Below are 17,131 nucleotides of genomic sequence, written 5' to 3' on the forward strand. Positions count from 1 at the left end.
GGGGAGGAGTGTGTGTGTGGGGGTGAGTGTGTGTGTGTGGGGGGAGGAGTGAGTGTGTGGGGGGGAGGAGTGTGTGTGTGGGGGGGAGGAGTGTGTGTGTGGGGGGGATAGTGTGTGTGTGGGGGGGATAGTGTGTTTGTGGGGGGGAGGAGTGTGTGTGTTGGGGGGGTGAGTGTGTGTGTGGGGGGGAGGAGTGTGTGTGTGGGGGGGATAGTGTGTGTGTGGGGGGGATAGTGTGTTTGTGGGGGGGAGGAGTGTGTGTGTTGGGTGGGTGAGTGTGTGTATCTGTGGGGGGGATCTGGGGTAAGAGTGTAGGGTGGGTGTGAGTGATATATCACTGACTAACAGAAGGAGAAGCAGAGAGAGGTAGTAAATATAAATCAGATCAGTTATCAGTGTTAAGGAATTAAGATAGTAAAGATGTTAATGAGATGTAGCTGGAGGGGAGTTTATCAGTGAGGGATAAGGGTGTGATGGACATTGTGCTGCAGGCAGAGCCGTAACTTAGAATTATAGCGCCTGGGGCGAGAAAGACAAATGCCGCCCCCCTAGCCCTCACTTTTAACCAAATGAACCTAAAATATTCCTAAATTCCCCCTTCAGCGTTGCGCCCTGGGCGGTCGCCCCTGTCACACAGCCCTAGTTACGGCCCTGGCTGCAGGATAATAAGGGACAATGGACTAAGGCAAAAAAACAATGGAAATAGAGAGTAACCATCAGCAAGTTACATCGAATAGATTGATACGCTATAGAGAGGTGTATTTACAACACAGCCACATGTGGGCGGACTGGTCAGCTAATCACTGTGATGGTGAAACAAAGGGTACATAGTATCTGAGTACCCGGCAGTATCTGAGTACCAGACAGTATCTGAGTACCAGACAATATCTGAGTACCCGACAGTATCTGAGTACCAGACAGTATCTGAGTACCCGACAGTATCTGAGTACCAGACAGTATCTGAGTACCCGACAGTATCTGAGTACCAGACAGTATCTGAGTACTAGACAGTATCTGAGTACCCGACAGTATCTGAGTACCAGACAATATCTGAGTACCCGACAGTATCTGAGTACCCGACAGTATCTGAGTACCAGACAGTATCTGAGTACCAGACAATATCTGAGTACCCGACAGTATCTGAGTACCAGACATCAGCATAGAAGGGGATGTCCGCGCTGCTCCAGCAATGTTGTGCAATGGAAGGATCAGGGTAAATATCTGCTTCCACATAGATCTCAGAAACAGAGTAAATGACTGAAACTAAACAACTCAAAGTCCATTCACTGTCTCACACCCTCAGCACCTGGGATCCAATGTTACTTAGTAGTAATAAATTAAAGTATTTCTATATCTGTGTGTCCTGTGTATAATGACACATTACCTGTTCTGTCCTCTATATAACCACACATTACCTGTTCTGACCTCTATATAACCACACATTACCTGTTCTGACCTCTATATAACCACACATTACCTGTTCTGACCTCTATATAACCACACATTACCTGTTCTGACCTCTATATAACCACACATTACCTGTTCTGACCTCTATATAACCACACATTACCTGTTCTAACCTCTATATAACCACACATTACCTGTTCTAACCTCTATATAACCACACATTACCTGTTCTGACCCCTATATAACCACACATTACCTGTTCTGACCTCTATATAACCACACATTACCTGTTCTGTCCTCTATATAACCACACATTACCTGTTCTGACCTCTATATAACCACACATTACCTGTTCTGACCTCTATATAACCACACATTACCTGTTCTGACCTCTATATAACCACACATTACCTGTTCTGACCTCTATATAACCACACATTACCTGTTCTGACCTCTATATAACCACACATTACCTGTTCTGATCTCTATATAACCACACATTACCTGTTCTGATTTCTATATAACCACACATTACCTGTTCTGATCTCTATATAACCACACATTACCTGTTCTGTCCTCTATATAACCACACAATACCTGTTCTGACCTCTATATAACCACACATTACCTGTTCTGACCTCTAAATAACCACACATTACCTGTTCTGACCTCTATATAACCACACATTACCTGTTCTGATCTCTATATAACCACACATTACCTGTTCTGACCTCTATATAACCACACATTACCTGTTCTGATCTCTATATAACCACACATTACCTGTTCTGATCTCTATATAACCACACATTACCTGTTCTGATCTCTATATAACCACACATTACCTGTTCTGTCCTCTATATAACCACACAATACCTGTTCTGACCTCTATATAACCACACATTACCTGTTCTGACCTCTAAATAACCACACATTACCTGTTCTGACCTCTATATAACCACACATTACCTGTTCTGATCTCTATATAACCACACATTACCTGTTCTGACCTCTATATAACCACACATTACCTGTTCTGATCGCTATATAACCACCCATTACCTGTTCTGACCTCTATATAACCACACATTACCTGTTCTGTCCTCTATATAACCACACATTACCTGTTCTGATCTCTATATAACCACACATTACCTGTTCTGATCGCTATATAACCACACATTACCTGTTCTGACCTCTATATAACCACACATTACCTGTTCTGTCCTCTATATAACCACACATTACCTGTTCTGATCTCTATATAACCACACATTACCTGTTCTGACCTCTATATAACCACACATTACCTGTTCTGACCTCTATATAACCACACAATACCTGTTCTGACCTCTATATAACCACACTATACCTGTTCTGACCTCTATATAACCACACAATACCTGTTCTGACCTCTATATAACCACACATTACCTGTTCTGATCTCTATATAACCACACATTACCTGTTCTCACTCACCTGCAGCCAGCACTGACCACAGAGAGCACAGGTAGAAGAGGACTGTAGCTGCTGTCATGTCTGGATCAGATGTGGCGTCTCAGATGCTGTGCACACTGATCGTTACTCCCAGACATCAGGATAGGACACAGAACAAGCTGTAACACAAAGTACACAAACACCCACATCACTCTCATACAGCGCTTGGATGTTACAGACCTGGTCCCAGCCAGAGAGTCTCAGGTCATTGCTGAGCAAATATCAGAAGGCTCCGTGCTGACATCACTATTATGATGAATGTATTCATAAAAAACATAAAACAATAGTAGACGAGGGCAGTAGAACACAAGCTGGGGGCTTAATGCCTAACAATGTCATATTTAACAAATTTATGTCAATGTAAGGAGGCAGGGTGACTCTATGGGGCTATTCTACAGCGATAAGTCATTGTATTAATATTGACACCAGTTTAATGTAGTTTATAAATCACGAAAGTGAAAATTAATACTAACAAGGCAAAATGTGCCTAGTTTAGACTGTATGTAGGTGACAGGTATTACTCAAAGTCCGTCCTAACAATACGGGTTGAAACAAACCTGTTAGAGCCCTGGGACAGGGTGAGGTAGACAGAAAACAAATTATCCTACACTTTGGTACAATATTCATTACTTAATATGTCCTTTAATATTTACATATATTACATCACAACCAGGAGATTTGAGAGAGTCGTCTGTATCTAGTCCATGAGGAAAGAACCATCAGAGAGGAAAGTAAATAAACCAATTGTACAACTGCACCAGCGTGTCAGAAACTTCACATGACTATTCTATATCACTATACCGGATATCTCTATTCTATATCATTATACCGGATATCTCTATTCTATATCACTATACCGGATATCTCTATTCTATATCACTATACCTGACATCTCTATTCTATATCACTATACCTGACATCTCTATTCTATATCATTATACCTGACATCTCTATTCTATATCACTATACCTGACATCTCTATTCTATATCACTATACCTGACATCTCTATTCTATATCATTATACCTGACATCTCTATTCTATATCACTATAACTGACATCTCTATTCTATATCACTATACCTGACATCTCTATTCTATATCACTATACCTGACATCTCAATTCTATATCACTATACCGGATATCTCTAATCTATATCACTATACCTGACATCTCTATTCTATATCACTATAAATGACAACTCTATTCTATATCACTATACCGGATATCTCTATTCTATATCACTATACCTGACATCTCTATTCTATATCACTATACCTGACATCTCTATTCTATATCATTATACCTGACATCTCTATTCTATATCACTATACCGGATATCTCTAATCTATATCACTATACCTGACATCTCTATTCTATATCACTATAAATGACAACTCTATTCTATATCACTATACCGGATATCTCTATTCTATATCACTATACCGGATATCTCTAATCTATATCACTATACCTGACATCTCTATTCTATATCACTGTAAATGACAACTCTATTCTATATCACTATACCGGATATCTCTATTCTATATCACTATACCGGATATCTCTAATCTATATCACTATACCTGACATCTCTAATCTATATCACTATACCTGACATCTCTATTCTGTATCACTATACCTGACATCTCTATTCTATATCACTATACCTGACATCTCTATTCTATATTACTATACCTGACATCTCTATTCTGTATCACTATACCTGACATCACTGTACTATATCACTATACCGGATATCTCTATTCTATATCACTATACCGGACATCACTATTCTATATCACTATACCTGACATCTCTAATCTATATCACTATACCGGATATCTCTAATCTATATCACTATACCTGACATCACTATTCTGTATCACTATACCTGACATCTCTAATCTATATCACTATACCTGACATCTCTATTCTATATTACTATACCTGACATCACTGTTCTATATCACTATACCTGACATCTCTATTCTATATCACTATACCTGACATCACTGTTCTATATAACTATACCTGACATCTCTATTCTATATCACTATACCTGACATCACTAATCTATATCACTATACCTGACATCACTATTCTATATCACTATACCTGACATCTCTAATCTATATCACTATACCGGATATCTCTAATCTATATCACTATACCTGACATCACTGTTCTATATCACTATACCTGACATCTCTATTCTATATCACTATACCTGACATCTCTATTCTATATCACTATACCTGACATCACTGTTCTATATCACTATACCTGACATCACTATTCTATATCACTATACCTGACATCACTATTCTATATCACTATACCTGACATCACTATTCTATATCACTATACCTGACATCACTATTCTATATCACTATACCTGACATCACTATTCTATATCACTATACCTGACATCACTATTCTATATCACTATACCTGACATCTCTATTCTATATCACTATACCGGACATCTCTATTCTATATCACTATACCTGACATCTCTATTCTATATCACTATACCTGACATCTCTATTCTATATCACTATACCTGACATCTCTATTCTATATCACTATACCTGACATCACTGTTCTATATCACTATACCTGACATCACTATTCTATATCACTATACCTGACATCACTGTTCTATATCACTACACCTGACATCTCTATTCTATATCACTATACCGGATATCTCTATTCTATATCACTATACCTGACATCACTGTTCTATATCACTATACCTGACATCTCTATTCTATATCACTATACCTGACATCACTATTCTGTATCACTATACCTGACATCACTGTTCTATATCACTATACTGGACATCACTATTCTATATCACTATACATGACAACTCTATTCTATATCACTATACCTGACATCACTATTCTATATCACTATACCGGATATCTCTATTCTATATCACTATACCTGACATCACTGTTCTATATCACTATACCTGACATCTCTATTCTATATCACTGTAAATGACAACTCTATTCTATATCACTATACCGGATATCTCTATTCTATATCACTATACCGGATATCTCTAATCTATATCACTATACCTGACATCTCTAATCTATATCACTATACCTGACATCTCTATTCTGTATCACTATACCTGACATCTCTATTCTATATCACTATACCTGACATCTCTATTCTATATTACTATACCTGACATCTCTATTCTGTATCACTATACCTGACATCACTGTACTATATCACTATACCGGATATCTCTATTCTATATCACTATACCGGACATCACTATTCTATATCACTATACCTGACATCTCTAATCTATATCACTATACCGGATATCTCTAATCTATATCACTATACCTGACATCACTATTCTGTATCACTATACCTGACATCTCTAATCTATATCACTATACCTGACATCTCTATTCTATATTACTATACCTGACATCACTGTTCTATATCACTATACCTGACATCTCTATTCTATATCACTATACCTGACATCACTGTTCTATATAACTATACCTGACATCTCTATTCTATATCACTATACCTGACATCACTAATCTATATCACTATACCTGACATCACTATTCTATATCACTATACCTGACATCTCTAATCTATATCACTATACCGGATATCTCTAATCTATATCACTATACCTGACATCACTGTTCTATATCACTATACCTGACATCTCTATTCTATATCACTATACCTGACATCTCTATTCTATATCACTATACCTGACATCACTGTTCTATATCACTATACCTGACATCACTATTCTATATCACTATACCTGACATCACTATTCTATATCACTATACCTGACATCACTATTCTATATCACTATACCTGACATCACTATTCTATATCACTATACCTGACATCACTATTCTATATCACTATACCTGACATCACTATTCTATATCACTATACCTGACATCTCTATTCTATATCACTATACCGGACATCTCTATTCTATATCACTATACCTGACATCTCTATTCTATATCACTATACCTGACATCTCTATTCTATATCACTATACCTGACATCTCTATTCTATATCACTATACCTGACATCACTGTTCTATATCACTATACCTGACATCACTATTCTATATCACTATACCTGACATCACTGTTCTATATCACTACACCTGACATCTCTATTCTATATCACTATACCGGATATCTCTATTCTATATCACTATACCTGACATCACTGTTCTATATCACTATACCTGACATCTCTATTCTATATCACTATACCTGACATCACTATTCTGTATCACTATACCTGACATCACTGTTCTATATCACTATACTGGACATCACTATTCTATATCACTATACATGACAACTCTATTCTATATCACTATACCTGACATCACTATTCTATATCACTATACCGGATATCTCTATTCTATATCACTATACCTGACATCACTGTTCTATATCACTATACCTGACATCACTATTCTGTATCACTATACCTGACATCACTGTTCTATATCACTATACCTGACATCACTATTCTATATCACTATACTGGACATCACTATTCTATATCACTCTACCTGACAACTCTATTCTATATCACTATACCTGACAACTCTATTCTATATCACTATACCGGATATCTCTATTCTATATCACTATACCTGACATCACTATTCTGTATCACTATACCTGGCATCACTATTCTATATCAATATACCGGACATCACTATTCTATATCACTATACCGGACATCACTATTCTGTATCACTATACCTTACATCACTATTCTATATCACTATACCTGACATCACTATTCTGTATCACTATACCTGACATCACTATACCGGACATCACTATTCTATTTCACTATACCGGACATCACTATTCTGTATCACTATACCTGACATCACTATTCTATATCACTATACCGGATATCTCTAATCTATATCACTATACCTGACATCACTGTTCTATATCACTATACCTGACATCTCTATTCTATATCACTATACCTGACATCTCTACCTGACATCACTATTCTATATCACTATACCTGACATCACTATTCTATATCACTATACCTGACATCACTATTCTATATCACTATACCTGACATCACTATTCTATATCACTATACCTGACATCACTATTCTATATCACTATACCTGACATCACTATTCTATATCACTATACCTGACATCTCTATTCTATATCACTATACCGGACATCTCTATTCTATATCACTATACCTGACATCTCTATTCTATATCACTATACCTGACATCTCTATTCTATATCACTATACCTGACATCTCTATTCTATATCACTATACCTGACATCACTGTTCTATATCACTATACCTGACATCACTATTCTATATCACTATACCTGACATCACTGTTCTATATCACTACACCTGACATCTCTATTCTATATCACTATACCGGATATCTCTATTCTATATCACTATACCTGACATCTCTGTTCTATATCACTATACCTGACATCTCTATTCTATATCACTATACCTGACATCACTATTCTGTATCACTATACCTGACATCACTGTTCTATATCACTATACTGGACATCACTATTCTATATCACTATACATGACAACTCTATTCTATATCACTATACCTGACATCACTATTCTATATCACTATACCGGATATCTCTATTCTATATCACTATACCTGACATCACTGTTCTATATCACTATACCTGACATCTCTATTCTATATCACTGTAAATGACAACTCTATTCTATATCACTATACCGGATATCTCTATTCTATATCACTATACCGGATATCTCTAATCTATATCACTATACCTGACATCTCTAATCTATATCACTATACCTGACATCTCTATTCTGTATCACTATACCTGACATCTCTATTCTATATCACTATACCTGACATCTCTATTCTATATCACTATACCTGACATCTCTATTCTATATCACTATACCTGACATCACTGTTCTATATCACTATACCTGACATCACTATTCTATATCACTATACCTGACATCACTGTTCTATATCACTACACCTGACATCTCTATTCTATATCACTATACCGGATATCTCTATTCTATATCACTATACCTGACATCACTGTTCTATATCACTATACCTGACATCTCTATTCTATATCACTATACCTGACATCACTATTCTGTATCACTATACCTGACATCACTGTTCTATATCACTATACTGGACATCACTATTCTATATCACTATACATGACAACTCTATTCTATATCACTATACCTGACATCACTATTCTATATCACTATACCGGATATCTCTATTCTATATCACTATACCTGACATCACTGTTCTATATCACTATACCTGACATCACTATTCTGTATCACTATACCTGACATCACTGTTCTATATCACTATACCTGACATCACTATTCTATATCACTATACTGGACATCACTATTCTATATCACTCTACCTGACAACTCTATTCTATATCACTATACCTGACAACTCTATTCTATATCACTATACCGGATATCTCTATTCTATATCACTATACCTGACATCACTATTCTGTATCACTATACCTGGCATCACTATTCTATATCAATATACCGGACATCACTATTCTATATCACTATACCGGACATCACTATTCTGTATCACTATACCTTACATCACTATTCTATATCACTATACCTGACATCACTATTCTGTATCACTATACCTGACATCACTATACCGGACATCACTATTCTATTTCACTATACCGGACATCACTATTCTGTATCACTATACCTGACATCACTATTCTATATCACTATACCTGACATCTCTATTCTATATCACTATACTGGACATCACTATTCTATATCACTATACCGAATATCTCTATTCTATATCACTATACCTGACATCACTGTTCTATATCACTATACCTGACATCTCTATTCTATATCACTATACTGGACATCACTATTCTATATCACTATACCGAATATCTCTATTCTATATCACTATACCTGACATCACTATTCTGTATCACTATACCTGACATCACTATTCTATATCACTATACCTGACATCACTATTCTGTATCACTATACCTGACATCACTATTCTGTATCACTAGACCTGACATCTCTATTCTATATCACTATACCTGACATCTCTATTCTATATCACTATACCTGACATCTCTATTCTATATCACTATACCTGTGTAACAGATTCTGGATACTATATTACTAATCTTGATTAGCGCTGGCTTACCTGAGGTGCGGAGTCTAACGATCTCCCCGATGTTCACCAAGAACCGCCGCAAGGCGGGGCGGGCTTCGCTGCCAGGAGTCGCAGGTCGCGGTCCCCAGGTTCGCCTCAAGATGTAGTACAGCGGACTGAAGCGGTGGTAGCGGAGTCAAACAAGCCGGTTCGGTACACAGGAATGGAGTCAGGCAGAATCAGAAGGCAACTTGGAGTCAACAAGCCAGGTTCGGTACACGGGTCACAAGAATAGGAGAATGGTCAGCAAGCCGGGTCAGTACACAGGATTAGGAGAACCAGGGAAGTCAAACAGGCAGAGATCAGCACACAGGAAGACACTGGAAACTGGAAGACACTGCAATCCACGAAGAACAGGAGCCAGGAACAGGTAAGTGTTGCTCTGACACTCAGCAAGTGCCAGAGTGAGGTTTTTATGCTGAAGGGGATTCAAAATCCCCGCCTCTCGGTTGTGGTCATGTGACCGCCTCCGGGTGCAGTCACGTGGTCCTGGATGCGGAAGTGTGGCTTCTGGACGGAGCGGCGGGGATCAGGTAAGTCCGTTACAGTACCCCCTGCCATAAAGGTGGACTCCGAACACCTAATAGGGTTTCAACGGAAATTTTTTATGGAAGGATTTAAGCAGACGGGGAGTATGCAGATCAATGGCTCTTACCCATGAGCGCTCCTCAGGGCCGTAACCCTTCCAATCCACCAAGAACTGTATGGCACCTTGAACTTTACGAGAATCTAAAATAGTTTTAATCTCGTATTCGACTTGATCCCGATCCACAACAGGAGGAGGAGTTCTGGACGAGGTGGAGAATCTGTTGGTTACCATCGGTTTTAACAAGGAGACATGAAAGATATTGGGTATATGTAAAGAGGGAGGCAGACTCAATCTAAAGGCTACGGGATTAATAATCTCAGAAATAGCGAATGGGCCAATAAACTTGGGAGCAAATTTTTTACTGGGAACCTTTAAACGAATGTTCTGGGTGGATAGCCATACCCTGTCACCGACTGAAAAACTTGGAGTCATTCTTCTCCTTTTATCATAGAATTTCTTGGAACGAGTGGTTGCTTTCTTTAAATTTATCTTGGTCTGTTCCCAAATAGCGGAGAAGTTACGAAACCGAGAGTCCACCGCCGGAACTTCCGAAGATGAGATTTGAGAGAAGGTGGGTAGTCTAGGATGGCAGCCATAAAGAACAAAAAAGGGGGTTAGAGATGGCCTCATGGAAATGGTTGCTATGGGCGAACTCGGCCCAAGGGAGAAGGTCCACCCAGTTAGCTTGGTAACTTGAGATAAATATTCTTAGAAACTTCTCTAATTCTTGGTTGGTTCTCTCAGTAGCCCCATTGGACTGGGGATGATATGCGGAAGAGAAGTCAAGCTTAATCCCGGATTTATTGCAAAAAGACCGCCAAAATTTTAATATGAATTGTGATCCCTTATCTGAGACAATATGTTGAGGACAGCCGTGGAGGCGAAATATTTCTTTGATAAAAATATCGGCTAAGGAGGAGGAAGAAGGAAGGCCTTTAAGAGCAATAAAGTGAGCTGTTTTAGAGAAACGATCCGTGACCACAAGCACCACAGTACAGGATTTGGAAGGAGGAAGGTTCGTGATAAAATCCATGGAGATATGTGACCACGGGTAATCAGGAATGGGTAATGGGAGCAAGCATCCATAAGGCTTCTTCCTAGAGGTCTTGTGTTGAGCACATTTGGAACAAGCAGCAACAAATCTCTTCACATCTTCCAGCAAGGAAGGCCACCAGTAACTTCGGGACAATAAGTCCTAGGTCTTGCGAATGCCGGCATGCCCAGAGAAGAGTGAGTGATGAGCCCAGTTAAGGAGCCGGGTGCGTAGATGTGGCAAGATGAATGTTTTGCCCGGAGGACAACCCTTTTTCAGGTGTGTAGCTGCCAATACTTGACATGGATTTACAATGAATTTATTATCTTCCGAGGATTCCATGTCAGCTGGATCAAAAGAGCGAAATAAGGCGTCTGCCTTCGTATTCTTGGATCCCAAGTGAAAAGTGATGTTGAAATCAAAACGTGAGAAGAATAAGGACCACCTTGCTTGTCGAGGGTTTAGACATCGAGCAGTGCGTAAGTAAAGCAAATTCTTATGGTCGGTATATATGGTGATAGGAAATTGCGCTCCTTCTAGTAGATGTCTCCATTCGGAGAGAGCCAACTTGATGGCCAGGAGCTCTTTGTCGCCAATCCCATAATTCCTCTCAGCAGGTAAAAAGCGACGGGAAAAGAATCCGCAGGGATGAAGTTTTCCAGAAGGGCTTCGCTGTGATAGTACAGCTCCTGTGCCAACAGAAGAGGCATCTACCTCCAGGACAAAAGGACGTGAACAATCCGGCTGTTGAAGAATGGGTGCAGATGAAAAAAGAGACTTTAAATATATAAAGGCTTGGATAGCCTCAGTGGACCAAATACTAGCATCAGCAGATTTACGGGTCAATGCTGTGATGGGAGCCACGAGAGAAGAGTATCTTTTGATAAATTGACGATAATAGTTGGAGAATCCTAGGAAGCGTTGAGTGGCCTTAAGGCCTGAAGGTTGAGGCCAGTCAAGTATGGATTTCAATTTCAGGGGATGCATCTGTAGACCGGTGCCCGAAATAATATATCCCAGTAAGGGAATTTGTTTCTGCTCGAAGGTGCATTTCTCCAATTTGCAAAATAGATGATTTTCTCGGATACGTGAGAGGACCTCCAATACATGAGTGCGATGGGATACTAGATCTTGAGAAAAGATGAGAATGTCGTCCAAGTAGATGACTACGGATTGGTACAAGAGGTCTTGAAATAGCTCATTCATAAAGCCCTGAAAGATGGCCGGGGCATTGCATAATCCGAAGGGCATGACTAGGTATTCAAAGTGGCCATCTTGGGTGTTGAACGCCGTCTTCCATTAATCCCCCTCCTTAATGTGTATGAGGTTATACGCTCCTCTGAGGTCAAGTTTAGAAAAGATGGTGGCACCCTTAATCCGGTCAAATAATTCGGAAATCAGTGGCAGTGGATACCGATTTTTAACGGTAATGGCATTCAGGCCTCTGTAATCAATGCAAGGGCGGAGGCCCCCATCTTTCTTTTTTACGAAGAAGCCAGCCCCAGCTGGGGAGGCAGACTTGCGGATGAAGCCCCTTTTTAGATTTTCTTGGACGTACTCCTCCATAGCCTTAGACTCCGGGAGGGAAAGGGGGTAAACACGGCCCCTGGGAATGGGTTTACCAGGTATCAGATCAATGCCACAATCCCAGATTCTGTGAGGGGGAAGTCTAGTGGCTTCTTGTTGACAAAAAACATCAGAGAAGGTTTGGTATGGTTCAGGCAAAAGAGTCACAGGAAATTCTTGGGAACGTCTGGGACTATTCGGAGGAACCACTCTCTGTAGGCAGTGAGAGAAGCAGGACTGTCCCCAGGACAATATGTGACCTGATTTCCAGTCCAAGGTGGGGGAGTGGAGACGAAGCCATGGAAGTCCTAGGATGACTGGGTTGGTAGATCTTTGAATTACTAGGAAAGAAATATTCTCCCGATGAAGCGCTCCTATCTGAAGCAGTAGGGGAATAGTGCATACCAGAATGGACCCCTCAGGAATTCTTTCCCCATCAATGGCCATTAGAGAGATGGGTTGTTCCAAAGCTTGTGTGGGAATAGCAAATTGTTTAACTACCGCGGCAGAGATGAAATTTCCTGCGGCTCCGGAATCAAGAAGAGCCGACTGCGGGAAAGTCTTTTGTCCTAACTGAAGGGAAATGGGAATAGACAGGCAATCATTACTACTGGGAACTGACTGACACTGAGAAAAGAGGCCCAACGATACAGCTCCTGAACTCGTTAGGCCCTGTCGTTTCCCAAGCGTTTAGAACAAGAACTCAGAAGATGGCCGCTCTCTCCACAATATAAACACAACTTGTTCCGAAATCTCCTCTCCCTTTCTTCGGCTGACAGGCGGGTCCTCCCTAGTTGCATGGGCTCTTCAGGAGGAAGAACAGGGGTTTGGAAGTTGGGGGCCAAGCGAATCATACTATGCCGAGACTGTTCCGTCTCGGAATTACGTTCCTTGAAACGCAAATCAACTTTGACACAGAGGGAGATAATATCGTCCAAAGACGTAGGGAGTTCCTGAGATACCAGCTCGTCTTTGATTTGGTCTGAAAGGCCCTGCCAGAACGTAGCTACTAGGGCTTCATCGTTCCAGCTAAGTTCAGAGGCCATAGTTCTGAAGTGGACCGCATACTGTCCCACAGACTGGTTTCCCTGGCGGAGACGTAATAAGCCGGAAGCGGCATTGGACACCCTTCCTGGCTCATCAAATATTTTCTTGAAAGTGGACAAAAAGACGCTGAAGTTATGTAGAATGGGGTCGTCCCTCTCCCATAAGGGGGAAGCCCTTGCTAAGGCTTGACCGGACAATAACAAAATCACATAGGCCACTTTCGTTTTTTCGGAAGGGAAGTTCCCTGGTAAAAGCTCGAATTGTATGGAGCATTGATTTAAAAATCCTCTGCAATACTTGGGGTCTCCATCGAACTTGGGTGGGTTAGGTAACCGTAACTGTGAGGAAGAAGCTGCTGCTGCGGCCTGAGGTACAGGGGCCACTGCCGGCCCAGGTGATCCACCAGCCACTAGGGTGTTCTGGACAACATCCAACCGAGTAGATAAACTATTGAGGAATTTTAAAAGTTGCTCTTGGTTAGCTTCTTGCTTATCCATCCTTCCTACTAAATGCTCCAACAGATCTTTAGCTGTGGTATCCATGGTCAGAGCAAACTGTAACAGATTCTGGATACTATATTACTAATCTTGATTAGCGCTGGCTTACCTGAGGTGCGGAGTCTAACGATCTCCCTGGTGTTCACCAAGAACCGCCGCAAGGTGGGGTGGGCTTCGCTGCCAGGGATCGCAGGTCGCGGTCCCCAGGTTCGCCTCAAGATGTAGTACAGCAGAGTGAAGCGGAGGTAGCGGAGTCAAACAAGCCGGTTCGGTACACAGGAATGGAGTCAGGCAGAATCAGAAGGCAACTCGGAGTCAACAAGCCAGGTTCGGTACACGGGTCACAAGAATAGGAGAATGGTCAGCAAGCCGGGTCGGTACACAGGGATAGGAGAAGCAGGGAAGTCAAACAGGCAGAGATCAGCACACAGGAAGACACTGGAAACTGGAAGACACTGCAATCCACGAAAAACAGGAGCTAGGAACAGGTAAGTGTTGCTCTGACACTCAGCGAGTGCCAGAGTGAGGTTTTTATGCTGAAGGGGATTCAAAATCCCCGACTCTGGGTTGTGGTCATGTGACCGCCTCCGGGTGCGGTCACGTGGTCCTGGATGCGGAAGTGCGGCTTCTGGACGGAGCGGCGGGGATCAGGTAAGTCCGTTACAACCTGACATCACTATTCTATATCACTATACCTGACATCTCTATTCTGTATCACTATACCTGACATCACTATTCTGTATCACTATACCTGACATCACTATTCTATATCACTATACCTGACATCTCTATTCTATATCACTATACCTGACATCTCTATTCTGTATCACTATACCTGACATCACTATTCTGTATCACTATACCTGACATCACTATTCTATATCACTATACCTGACATCACTATTCTATATCACTATACCTGACATCTCTATTCTGTATCACTATACCTGACATCACTATTCTATATCACTATACCTGACATCTCTATTCTGTATCAATATACCTGACATCTCTATTCTGTATCACTATACCTGACATCACTATTCTGTATCACTATACCTGACATCACTATTCTATATCACTATACCTGACATCACTATTCTGTACCACTATACCTGACATCTCTATTCTATATCACTATACCTGACATCTCTATTCTGTATCACTATACCTGACATCACTATTCTGTATCACTATACCTGACATCACTATTCTATATCACTATACCTGACATCTCTATTCTGTATCACTATACCTGACATCACTATTCTGTATCACTATACCTGACATCACTATTCTATATCACTATACCTGACATCACTATTCTATATCACTATACCTGACATCTCTATTCTATATCACTATACCTGACATCTCTATTCTGTATCACTATACCTGACATCACTATTCTATATCACTATACCTGACATCACTATTCTGTATCACTATACCTGACAACACTATTCTATATCACTATACCTGACATCTCTATTCTGTATCACTATACCTGACATCACTATTCTATATCACTATACCTGACATCTCTATTCTGTATCAATATACCTGACATCACTATTCTGTATCACTATACCTGACATCACTATTCTATATCACTATACCTGACATCTCTATTCTGTATCACTATACCTGACATCTCTATTCTATATCACTATACCTGACATCTCTATTCTGTATCACTATACCTGACATCTCTATTCTGTATCACTATACCTGACATCACTATTCTGTATCACTATACCTGACATCACTATTCTATATCACTATACCTGACATCTCTATTCTATATCATTATACCTGACATCTCTATTCTGTATCACTATACCTGACATCACTATTCTGTACCACTATACTGGACATCACTATTTTATATCACTATACCTGACATCACTATTCTATATCACTATACCTGACATCTCTATTCTATATCACTATACCGGACATCACTATTCTTTATCACTATACTGGACATCACTATTTTATATCACTATACCTGACATCACTATTCTGTATCACTATACCGGACATCACTATTCTATATCACTATACCTGACATCACTATTCTGTATCACTATACCTGACATCATTATTCTGTATCACTATACCTGACAACACTATTCTGTATCACTATACCTGACAACACTATTCTTTATCACTA

The 17,131-nt window shown here is 40.0% G+C and overlaps 1 protein-coding gene across 1 annotated transcript in view; it reads right to left on the minus strand.

Moving 5' to 3' along the window:
- Nucleotides 1-2,978, minus strand: part of LOC142143319 (uncharacterized) — a 55,147-nt gene extending 52,169 nt beyond the window's left edge. Inside the window, exon 1 of the mRNA XM_075201057.1 lies at nt 2,887-2,978. Within this exon, the coding sequence (XP_075057158.1) occupies nt 2,887-2,944 (58 nt within the window). The 5' untranslated portion in view covers nt 2,945-2,978. The remainder of the gene's footprint in view (nt 1-2,886) is intronic.
- Nucleotides 2,979-17,131: the final 14,153 nt, after the last annotated feature.

Source organism: Mixophyes fleayi, chromosome 3, assembly GCF_038048845.1.
Source record: "Mixophyes fleayi isolate aMixFle1 chromosome 3, aMixFle1.hap1, whole genome shotgun sequence".
Classification (NCBI taxonomy): domain Eukaryota; kingdom Metazoa; phylum Chordata; class Amphibia; order Anura; family Limnodynastidae; genus Mixophyes; species Mixophyes fleayi.